This window comes from Entelurus aequoreus, linkage group LG11, assembly GCF_033978785.1.
Source record: "Entelurus aequoreus isolate RoL-2023_Sb linkage group LG11, RoL_Eaeq_v1.1, whole genome shotgun sequence".
NCBI classification, from domain to species: Eukaryota; Metazoa; Chordata; class Actinopteri; order Syngnathiformes; family Syngnathidae; genus Entelurus; species Entelurus aequoreus.
In genome coordinates this window covers 32,700,984-32,713,717 of record NC_084741.1, presented here as the reverse complement: position 1 = coordinate 32,713,717, position 12,734 = coordinate 32,700,984, and the positions used below count along the sequence as shown (strand labels likewise).

General features: G+C 41.2%; 1 protein-coding gene across 2 annotated transcripts in view; it reads right to left on the bottom strand.

Annotated features, from left to right (window-relative positions):
• nkd2b (NKD inhibitor of WNT signaling pathway 2b) overlaps window positions 1–12,734 on the bottom strand; it is a 113,646-nt gene that overhangs the window by 18,440 nt on the left and 82,472 nt on the right. For both annotated transcript variants that reach the window (XM_062064194.1, XM_062064195.1), the window contains exon 4: window positions 2,378–2,432. In XM_062064194.1, the coding sequence (XP_061920178.1) occupies window positions 2,378–2,432 (55 nt within the window). The remainder of the gene's footprint in view (window positions 1–2,377; window positions 2,433–12,734) is intronic.

Sequence of the window (12,734 nt, the reverse complement as noted above, 5' to 3'; positions counted from 1 at the left end):
TAGAAACCCACTGTCAGTAACTACAGTTGGGCGCTACATCTGTAAGTGAAAGTTAAAACTCTCCTATGCAAGGCGAAAACCGTTTATCAACAACACCCAGAAATGCCGTCGGCTTCACTGGGCCTGAGCTCATCTCAGATGGACTGATACAAAGTGGAAAAGTGTTCTGTGGTCTGACGAGTCCACATTTCAAATTGTTTTTGGAAACTGTGTACGTCGTGTCCTCCGGACCAAAGAGGAAAAGAACCATCCGGATTGTTATAGGCGCAAAGTTGAAAAGCCAGCATGTGTGATGGTATGGGGGTGTATTAGTGCCCAAGACATGGGTAACTTACACATCTGTGAAGGCGCCATTAATGCTGAAAGGTACATACAGGTTTTGGAGCAACATATGTTGCCATCCAAGCAACGTTACCATGGACGCTCCTGCTTATTTCAGCAAGACAATGCCAAGCCACGTGTTACATCAACGTGGCTTCATAGTAAAAGAGTGCGGGTACTAGACTGGCCTGCCTGTAGTCCAGACCTGTCTCCCATTGAAAATGTGTGGCGCATTATGAAGCCTAAAATACCACAACGGAGACCCCAGACTGTTGAACAACTTAAGCTGTACATCAAGCAAGAATGGGAAAGAATTCCACCTGAGAAGCTTAAAAAATTTGTCTCCTCAGTTCCCAAACGTTTACTGAGTGTTGTTAAAAGGAAAGGCCATGTAACACAGTGGTGAACATGACCTTTCCCAACTACTTTGGCACGTGTTGCAGCCATGAAATTCTAAGTTAATTATTTGCAAAAAAAAAAAAAAAAAGTTTATGAGTTTGAACATCAAATATTTTGTCTTTGTAGTGCATTCAATTGAATATGGGTTGAAAAGGATTTGCAAATCATTGTATTCCGTTTATATTTACATCTAACACAATTTCCCAACTCATATGGAAACAGGGTTTGTATGTTTAACACACAAGGAATTTGACTTGGTAGACTGTGCTTTCTTTGTTCAATGTGAGAAACAAATAAAAAACGCAACAACTATAGAGTATATATAAATATGTAAATATATATATCCATATATATATAGAGAGAGAGAGAGAGAGAGAGAGAGAGAGAGAGAGGACACACACACGCGCACACATACACACACACACACGCACGCACGCACACACCCACAAGTCATGAAGTTTTATCCCTAATCACAAATTAGTTGGTTTATAACGTAATAAGATTATCTTAGTTTTTTTTTAAAAGAACATCATACAAAAATAACTATATTCTATAAAAAAAAAAAAAGCCGTAACAAGACGAGAATAAAGTCATATGCTTTCCAAAAACAAGTTGCAATCTTATAAAAACGGCTTCAGAAGTGTTTCTGAAGAATATTCCAAAACTATACTTGATTCATTAATCAATAAATAGTCTCAAACTATTGGTTCATGTGGTAATTTCACTCATCAAAATTAAGACTAATTTAAAGTATAATTATGATTTTTTTGTAAGTAAAAAATAAAAAAATAAAAATCATGTCTATATCAGATTTTTTATTTTTTATTTTAGTGGTGCCCAAATACTCAGCAGCGGCTTGAGAGAAAGAATACAACTTTTTTTTGGACGCATCTTCGCTCTTCCATGCGGACTGGACACTGGCCGAGAGTTGGTGGGCGGGCGAGTGTGGAGTCGGCTATCTTGGTTGCTTTGTTGGGTCTGCTCCGGTCTCTGGCCATGCTCCCTCCCACCCCAGCAGACGATGGCGTGGAACACCGCAGAGGCCACCACAGTGTGTGTGGGTGTTGAAATGATGTTTTTATTTGGTTGCTTGTTTATGCATGGTGCAATTGTGTGTGTGCGCAATGTATATAATTGGTTGATTTTTTTTTTTTTTTTTTGGTCGTTTTACTTTTGTGACTGTGTGTAGAAGTGGCACTGCTGGAGTGGCAGCAAGTTGCATCAGCTCTGCTCTTTTAATGTCCTTTGTTGTTTCCCTCTTACGCACGTGTATGTGTGCTATGGCTATGAGGCTTTTTCCCCCCTTTGCCTCAGTCTGGACTCCCTCTCCAGGGGCCCAGGCTTAGACTGAATATTTGTTCTTTTTAACCCCCCCAGCATTTACCTTGTTTTTCACTTTTTTTTGTAAGGGCCGCCGGAAGTTGGCAGACCCGTCAGCGATCCTGTTCTGTCTCCCTGTAATGTTGGTCTGCTTTTGAATGGGATTGTGCTGAAAATCTTAATTCCCCCTCAGGGATAATAAAGTACTTCTGATTCTGATTTTCAAACCACAGGAAAACTACAGGAAATCATTTTAGGGAGTAGGACGGAAACCCCAACTGTATGATATTCTCTGAGGGGAGGCCGCACTTTTATCAGGGAGCGGTTTCCAACTTACCCTCTAGGGGGCAGTGTCGGTCTGCACCCTCCTTCGAATGGCCATGTGGAAATTCCTAGGAGGAAGAGGAGAAGAGGGGGATGAGAGCTGCAAGTCAACGTATAGTTTAGAACTTAGAACCAGAGAAAACAAACAGTTCCAGGGAAAGCACGAGTACAAAAAAAAGGACGGCTAACCCCTCGAACACTTTAAACATGTGTACCACGCTTATTGTGTTTCACGGTCTGCCATCAAAGCCAAACATTTGAGATTCCTCCAAACCCTTGCATCTATCAGAAAAAAAAGCTGCAATTCATCTGGTGAGCTTTCTTGGAAGACGTTCGTTCTCACAGAAGAAGTTTGGAACATGTTTGCATCCATTTTATACTGGGAAGATGCATTCAAATGGGTTAGGATGGGATTGGTGATGATACTGTGCATTTTATGTCCACTGCATATAATGCTCCATGTAGGCTAACATGCACATGCCAACAAACTCAACTAGATGGTGGAAACAATGACAGTTAAGTGCAAGCTGCAAGAATTTGAACAACAAAATGATTCATCCTTTTGACGTCATGCTCAGCCCCTCGCTGCTTTGAAATCAAATCCGGAGGCCCGTGGCAAATAAAAACCAGACAGATGCTCAAAAAACAAAAGGACTGCATGTACTGTGGATGGAGCGAGAGTTTGAACATCTGCATGCGTTTAGGTGAAGGAGCCCCCCCCCTGCTCCACACGTCACCCTTCCTCCTCTCTTCCTAATGGCAACAGCAGGGCCTGTGGTTCTATTTAACAGTCTCGTGATTATTCCTCACTTCACAGGACGAGTCCTCCCGCCTCTAATCTAGCGCTGACCTTCACCCCCAGCGGGAGGGCTGAGTCTCAGGGTCAAGGTCTGAACGCCCGCTGCAAATTGGCCACCCGAGACTTTTTTCTTTTCTTTTTTAAGAGAGAAAACGGCAAAAGATTTGGAGTTGAGCTTTTAGGGGGAGGGAGAGAGGCAGGAACTTGGGAATAAAGCGAGTGAGGGTACAAAGGAGGGAAGGGATGATAAGCGGACCAGAGATGGGAGAGGAGCAGATAGCATGAGAGGATGTGGTTTGCCTAAGAGGAGATAGATAGTTGCTATCTGCTGCTCACTGCACTGTTTGAACTGGAGGAGGTTTTCTTTTTTTTTTTTAACAGACCCTTTTTGTTGAGATGACTGGTACCGCTCTCGACCCCAAACAAGTCTTTAATCACCACACACTATAAAGTACACACATTTGAAATTAAACAGACACACACACACTTGTATTTGTTACCTTCTTGAGACCTCCGGAAAAAAATGCCTACCTCTTTAGGACCACCCTTTCTAGATATATAAAGATTTGTATTTACAACATCAATAATATATACAAACTATACAAATATAAAAAAGGTAAGCTTTTAGTTAATTCCCAAGTTAGTTTCCAAGTTCCAAGTTAGTTAGTTTTTTTTAATTGTTTTGTTTTTTAATTGGTTTTTAATCTTCATTATTTACTTCAAGTTATTACAGTCTGTCTCTATTTACACACACTTGTTATTTCATATGCTGGCCAGAGGGGGAGCACTTAAATTTTTTACACACACTTGTTATTTCATATGTTGACCAGAGGGGGAGCACTTTTAAAAGCGACACACAGTCAATTTGAAAAATTCCTTCTTTTCGGAACCACCCTAATTTTGATAGATTTCACCACCAGGGGTGCAAATGAGACATTCTCTATTAGATGCAATGGTTTTCCGTATTGGGACCATGATTTATGTCCTAACTTGTTCACCGGTCCTCATATGGAAGGTACTTTTCCTTGTTGATGGATAGAAATACAAGAACACACACACACACACACACACACACACACACACACACACACACACACACACACACACACACACACACACACACACACACACACACACACACACACACACACACACACACACACACACACACACACACACACACACAGAAACACAAGGGGGTTTTATCTTTTATGGGAACGCTCTCCTGTATTTCCTTCTCGCCATGGGGTATTAAGGAGACACATTTTCATCAGGAGGAGCTGCAGCAGAGCGGAGACTGCGGAGTCCATACAACGGTGGTACCCGTTTATGTGAACACCCCTTGGACTGGCTGACCGACGTCGGTATAAGCCAGACCTGGGCAAAATACGGAGCATTAAGATTTTCAATCTTGCCGCCTGACGTTCTACATCATTTTATTTTAGACCTTTAACATCAAAACTGTAGCCGCCATTATGATGTGCAGTGCTGTTTTTAAACAACCGTAAGTCTTGAACTATAGAAAGTATTTCAATGGTTGAAATCTGCGCTTTTGGGTGTTGTACAAGTTATTACGGTAGTCTACGTCACAGCAGCTCAGACGAGGAACAAAGCAGAGTGGGCGGGGTTTGTTTTCAGAGCAGCCAGCCCGAAACGCATGTGTCAGGAACAGATGCGAAAACATATTTTCACAACAAATTTCTGCATAAAAGTGATAATATATCATATTGTAGGTGTTTATTACCCTTTGCATTCATATTTTGCTGTTTGTTCCATTTTTGTTGTGTTTGCTTGATTGTAAAAGATGTCTGAGAAGTAAAAGATGAGCGATGTTCATATGTTGTTAATATTCAGTTTTTTATTGTTCATAGTTAATATTGTAAATCACACTTTCTTTATTTTAATATACATTTTGGGTGTCCTCATTCAGTAAAAAACTGTAAAATTCCATTCCGTTTTTTTGAGGTAGTCTATCATAACTTATTTAGAATTTTATCGGATATTGTGCCTTTGGGTATTAGTGTTCCTGAAAAAAAGGGACCCAAACACACAGCAGATTTATACAGCTAAATATGGATATACAGTATAATTTATACACACATTGGCCACCCCAGATACAGTTTTTCTCTCAATGTGGCCCCCGAGTCAAAATATTTGCTCAGCTTTGGTATAGGCTATTGCCGACCTAAGCGGTTGTTGATAGGGATGTGCCAATTGATCGGCCAGCGATCGGTATTGGCCCATTTTTTATTAAAAAGTATGTGATTGCCATTGGCGATTAATACCTTTGGAGGGGGGCGTGGCCTGTGGTCCTGCAGCGAGGCGGGGTGTGCCAGGACCGGCCTCGAAGTCAGCGACAGGTGCGTAGATGGCCCACCTGGGCTTTGTTATCTAATCACCTGTCGCTCTGAAGATACAGCAACCGGGCGGAGAGACGTGGTTGGAGCTGGGGGAGAGCGAGAGCACGGCGAACATCCACGAAAAAGACGATTGCTGAAAAGCACCAAGAGACTTGTTTGAAAACATAAAACTGTCTTGAAACAATGAAACGGGCTCGCCTAGAGTTGCTTGGTGGTCTGGAGGACCCACTGGAAGGCAACTTAATGCCGATCACAAATGCGATACCCTCTGGCTGATATTGTATTTATTTTCAGTTCCTTGGTTGACTAGCTAGTAGCTAATTGTGTATCTCCATACACATTGTGGAAACACTCCCCTCAGTTGATTAAAAAAATTACCTCCATTACAGCAAATAAACAGCATTTTTTTAGTATCGTAAGTATGGTTATCTAGTATTAGGACAGCACCAAACATGTTAAACTAAGCTAGCTGCTAAAGTAGATTGAAAACAACACCAATGAATATGTGTAACAGGGTCAATTGTGTCATGCAAATATAATGTATTTTATAATGTTGTATTATTGTTATAATTAAATGTGTAAGTTGTGTCTAAATTACATGAAAATACCTGAAGTTTGTTTGATGTTTTGTCAATATGTGGAATCATTGTCTCGTTGTGTACCCCCTACTGCAATAATAGTTGTGACACCTCCTTTTTTTATATGTGTTGGACACGCCTTTCTACTTCCCTTTTGTCCATGACATCAACGTGAGAGGTAGGCGTCCATGTGACGTCACAAAAGTGTATTTATAGTCTCATTAAGAACTTTATTTCACTAATATTTATTGTTCTGTATTGTTGTATTTGTATAGGGGCTCAACATTGGCAAAAAATATAAACGACATCATTTGTATATCATCAGGTATGTTTTTATTTCTCTGTGTTATCGTATGAAATGCCCTTTTGCACACAATATCAACGTGGGAGGGGCTTAACATTGCAAAATATATTGAGAGGATTTTCATTTGTTCCTCCATTTGTGTATCTTTTATTTGCAGTTTTCTATTTTCATATGATACTTTATACACGTATCTAACACGGCTGCTGCTGTAATTTCCTTGTATGTCTTCTGAACTACAAGGACAACTAGAAAGGCGCTCGGAGATCGCAGACCATATCTCCCAATAGTAAAGAATCCTTTAAAAAAAAATCCTGAATATAATCTAGTTATAAATCAAAAATGTATGTATTGTTATATTTCAAATGATTGTAATGATAATATGAGGAACATATAATTCTTCATCAGTATTGTTATTAATATAAAATATAAATATTATTGTTGTTCCAATTATAGTGTGCTAATGATAATTGTCAATACTGTATCGTTAGTGTTTACTTTACCTAATTAGTTTTTTTATGAATACATGTATTATATTTGTATACACTGTATTATGTTGTTGTTTTTGTCCCTCACTGTCTTGTCCTCCCTTTTGTCCTTTCATTCTATCCCCTCCTGATTCGGTTGCATCAAACACTAAATATTTCCAAACATTTAATTAAGTTAAATACAAATAAGGCAGCAAAATAAGAATTGCTGTCCGTTGGACAAATTTTCAAGCGTTGACCGGTTCGCAGTTACAAAAAGGTTGGGGACCACTGGCGTTAGGTACAGTGGAAAAGGAACATTAGTGACATTTTAATCTAAAAATGTATAATACCTCGGTTATTTGGGTAACATTTTACATTTTGAGCACAGCGCACTAAAGAGTGATTCATTAATGACTGCTTAGTATGTCAAATAGACTTTTTAATGACAGTAATATGTCTTCTGAAATCCTGTTTATGGACACCAAATGTGAGAAAAACTATGATGTCCCTCAGTTGTTTTCTCCACTTCTGAGAAAAGAAGTGCTCCGTCTCTTTTGAAGTTGCAGGTTAATAAATTCCCCTGCAGCTATAATGTGTCCCTAAGTCTGGACAGTTAGGAAAAAGTGAACCACTCTGTGTATATGTCCATCATATTCACAAAGGACATTTTTGTTAAAAAAAATAAAAAATAAATAAAAAAGCAGGCTTCTCTACACGCCTTAAAATAAAGTCTAGCGCTGCTAAATAACCATATGGCAGCTTTAAGTTTAATATTTTTTTTCTACAGCGAATAAAATAATCTAGCACGATGTTCCCGTTAAAATGCAATTGTAGCTCACATTGTTATGCTAGCATCGCTACTGCCTACTGCCGCTGACGAGACGCGGGGCCGCCATCTTGGAGTGGTGATTCATTCCACTCAGTGCAATTCATTTGGCAGGAGCAATGAACTGTCAGCGCATTTAATTCATATTACCTCACTGAATACCACTGATTTTCACGCGTTTTTTTTGTCATACGTGTAGCTATGATAAAGGACACATGTTTTATTATTCATAGTTTGCTTAACAGTAATAGAATATTCTTGTATCTATAAGTGACCAGACGTCCGAGATCAAAACTGGGAATATAATCCCAGAGAAGGGGGAAAAAAACGGCTAGCTATTTTTGAATTCAAGAAACAATATGATTAGGTTATATATACATGCGTATATCCTACATAAACAATGTATGAATACATTAGATATCTATATATCTTAGGGACATATAGCCTGTAGTATAACCTATCGTTCATAGCCGGGTGAACACAAACTAGTAGTTCAACAGTAATCCCCAAAATTACCCCATTCCAGGTGTCAGGTAAGTGTGGCAGGGCCTTTTCCTGTTTATCACATATTTTGTCCCACACATTTCACGAAGGTGGGCTACACAATTGGGTTGGAAAGCTAGACTAAATTTAGACTTGTATAATACTGTATAGCCACTGTCCATCTGATTATCTAGTTAGCTAACATATATTACCCCCCCACCCCCTACACAATCTGGACTGTGGTCGAAAATGGATGGATGGATAGATCTCTTATAGACCCACACATACACCAACAAAGGACATTTTTTGCGTGTTGTGTTTTTTTTTTTTTACAAAGTGACACCGCCCCTACTGGCCTGGCATGCACATTACAGCAAGGTTGTTTCAACAATGTCTCTATGAGCAGAGAAGACATTGCAGGGTTTCCCACACATTCATTTATTTGTGGCGGCCCGCCACGAAAGAATTACGTCCGCCACAAATTTAAAAAAAATAAAAATAAAAAATAAAAAAAATAAAAAATTGTTTTGTTTTTTTTCCGTCCTCTCCAGCTTCTCAGGCAAATCATATAGTTGATGTAGATGCCCATATCGGCCGTTCAGATTTACTTTACAAAAGAGAAGTGTAGGATACTTCTCTTGTTGCCTTATTTGTATTTGACTTTATTAAATGTATTTTTATTAGAAACACAACATGTGTATATAACAAAGGGTGCAAAGTCTGCAGGCAGTAGGAAACACATGGTTAAGTGTAGGGAGTAAAACTGATGGCAGTCTAAAGTTCAAGATTTTTGAAGCTCTTTGTTCAGTGGATCAGATGTTTGATGAAGCTCTGTGTCTATCTACCACCACTACTGTTTTCTGTTAATTTGTTACTGACTGTGGCAGGACACCTCTGCCTCTGTTTCACTTTATGTTGCTGGTAAATAATATGGTTGTAGTAGTAGGCTAAAGTTAAATTATTTAGTATGCACTAATTAAAGGGGCAGAGCTTTGAGACATTTTAGCTTTTATATTTTATAAGATATATTTTTTGTAAGAACCACAATTAATAAATATATTTCAGTGAATAACTTATTGTTCAAATCTGTATATAAATATGTACATAAAGTGTTGTAATTATATTGTAAAATGGATGGATGGATGGATGGATGGATGGATGGATGGATGGATGGACGTTTAAAACAAAACTGTTATTATTAATTAGTAAGTATACATTTTTTGAGCCTTTTTAGAGAAAATCCAATCATTGTAGTAAATTATGCAAATTACTCAATTATGTCATGGTGACCACGCCCATAGCCACGCCCCCACCGCCACAGGTATCTTGGCTGTTTATGGGAAACACTGCATTCCTTCAAGAATTTTGTTGTGTAAATCTACCGTTGACAAAGGTCGGTGTGCAGAAGAAGAGCGCGTTGCTGTGCGGCTCACAGGAACATAAAAAAAACCACTGTCTTCTCATCCCTTGATTATACATACACACATGCACCTCTTTGTGTGAACTAATAAACCCAGCTTCGGGCCAATTAAAATTCCGGTACAATCCGACCTTGCTGATTGAGAGAGAGCACATGGCTTCAAACTGGCGACTGCACTCACCCCATTGCCTCCTCATTACATCTGCTGAAGGGAGCTAATGAGAGAGCAGACCAACGTCTGACCGCAGTCTGCAGTTTAACATCTAAACACATGGCATCTCCATCCACATCGCCCACAGTGTCGGGCTCAAAAATCTGCCCGCCACATGTGTAATTAACCGCTTTCTGGCATCTCGCCGCTCCCATTCTTTCGGTATCAGATCACAGGCATCTCTGTGGGGCTATGCAAACCAGCTCCGAGCTTCCTTACTGAAAGCCACGATGCAGGAATGACAAGGAAGACGATATTGTTGTCAAAACAGACAACATGTAAACAAGTTAGTCTTCCGGGCTCCGCGATGGGAAGGGGGAGATGTTTGTTTCTGTTTGACACGACACCTCTGCCAAGCATCCCGAAAGCTTCAGTCAACTGGTAGACTTTCATGTGGGTTAAAGTAACCAGGGGACGCTTTCATAGCGCCCTACCAGGTGACATCAGACATCCCCACACTCCTGCATCCCACCCATCCCACCCATCCCTGGAAAACAGTGCACATCTTTGTTCTCCCCCATCCACCTCACCTTCTTCCATACTGCATCTTTAAACTCTATGATGCACACAACACTTTTTGAAATCTTCCAGACACAGAAAAAAACAGGCCAGGCTAGCAGAAAAAATAACTGTAGCCTCAGGGTATAAAATACACACAGTATGCGCATTTAAGTCCAAACATATGCTGTAATCATCAAGTTATACAGTATGTTCATCATATTCTCAGGCCCTGTTGTGTTCTGAAATTGTGCAATTGGTATCTTCAGAACACATACACATTCTACTTCATCCAAAGTGTTTAAGGCAGGACGATTCCTCTGGCGGCCCGAGGGCCACATCCACCATACCGGCCCTCGAGTTCATTTGAAAACTTGGGAGGCAAACATTTTTGCAGCAAATTCCTACAAACACTAGAGTGCTCCTGTTGTATAGAATAACTTGGACCACTGTAACTTGCATTAACATTTTAGACTTGCTAGCAAACATCCATCCATCCAACCATCTTCTTCCGCTTATCCGAGGTCGGGTCGTGGGGGAAGCAGCCTAAGCAGGGAAGCCCAGACTTTCCTCTCCCCAGCCACTTCGTCCAGCTCTTCCCGGGGGATCCCGAGGCGTTCCCAGGCCAGCCGGGAGACATAGTCTTCCCAACGTTTCCTTGGTCTTCCCCAGGGCCTCCTACCAGTTGGACGTGCCCTAAACACCTCCCTAGGGAGGCGTTCTGGTGGCATCCTGACCAGATGCCCGAACCACATCATCTGGCTCCTCTCGATGTGGAGGATCAGCGGCTTTACTCTGAGCTCCTCCCGGATGACAGAGTTTATCACCCTATCTCTAAGGGAGAGACCCGCCACCCGGCGGAGGAAACTCATTTCGGCCGCTTGTACCCGTGATCTTGTCCTTTCGGTCATAACCCAAAACTCATGACCATAGGTGAGGATAGGAACGTAGATCGACCGGTAAATTGAGAGCTTTGCCTTCCATCTCAGCTCCTTTTTCACCACAACAGATCGATACAGCGTCCGCATTACTGAAGACGCCGCACCGATCCGCCTGTCGATCTCACGATCCACTCTTCCCTCACTCGTGAACATAGAACACTGAGGTCCAAACTTGTGATTTACATAACTGAGGCGTTCCTCAAGGCAACCCTTTGAGTCCTCTCCTTCTTGGCAGTCACCCTTTTCTTCTCGTAATGTGATTTATCTAACTAAAATGTTTTTGTAGCTTTTTTATTTTAGATGCAGTCAGTGGTCATTTTTGCATCTTCTTTAGTTATACTAGTGGTGTTCCTCATGGTTCCATCTTAGGTCCTCTTTTTTTCATAACTTGGGCTATTCAGCGGTCAGTTAAAAAACAACCCGTGAAGGTCAGAAGGTCCTTAAAAACAGCAGCTGGCACGCAAATCGCCAGCTGACAACTGGTGAGATAATTGCCAGCAGGTAACTATCCATCCATCCTTTTTTTACCGCTTGTCCCTTACGAGGTGTCGGTTGGTGCTGGAGCCCATCCCAGCTGCATTCGGGCAGAAGGCGGGGTACACCCTGGACAAGTCGCCACCTCATCACAGGGCCAACACAGATAGACAGAGAACATTCACACTCACGTTCACACACTAGGGACAATTTAGTGTTGTCAATCAACCTATCCCCAGGTGCATGTCTTTGGATGTGAAGGGAAGCCGGAGTAGCCGGAGGGAACCCACGCAGTCACAGGGAGAACATGCAAACTCCACACAGAAAAATCCAGAGCCCAGGATCAAACCCAGGACCTTCGTATTGTGAAGCACACGTACTAACCCCTGGTCCACCATGCTGCCCAGCAGGTACTGTAACTAATCACTAGCTATCTTAAAGGCCTACTGAAACCCACTACTACCGACCACGCAGTCTGATAGTTTATATATCAATGATGAAATCTTAACATTATAACACATGCCAATACGGCCGGGGTTAACTTATAAAGTGACATTTTAAATTTGCCGCTAAACTTCCGGTTCGAAACGCCTCTGAGGATGACGTATGCGCGTGACGTAGCCCGGCGAACACGGGTATGCCTTCCACATTGAAGCCAATACGAAAAAGCTCTGTTTTCATTTCATAATTCCACAGTATTCTGGACATCTGTGTTCGTGAATCTGTTGCAATCATGTTCATTGCATTATGGAGAAGGAAGCTGAGCAAGCAAAGAAGAAAGTGTCGGTGCGAAATGGACGTATTTTTCGAACGTAGTCAGCAACAACAGGACACAGCCGGCGCTTCTTTGTTTACATTCCCGAAAGATGCAGTCAAGATGGAAGAACTCGGATAACAGAGACTCTAACCAGGAGGACTTTTGACTTCGATACACAGACGCCTGTAGAGAACTGGGACAACACAGACTCTTACCAGGATTACTTTGATTTGGATGACAAAGACGCAGACG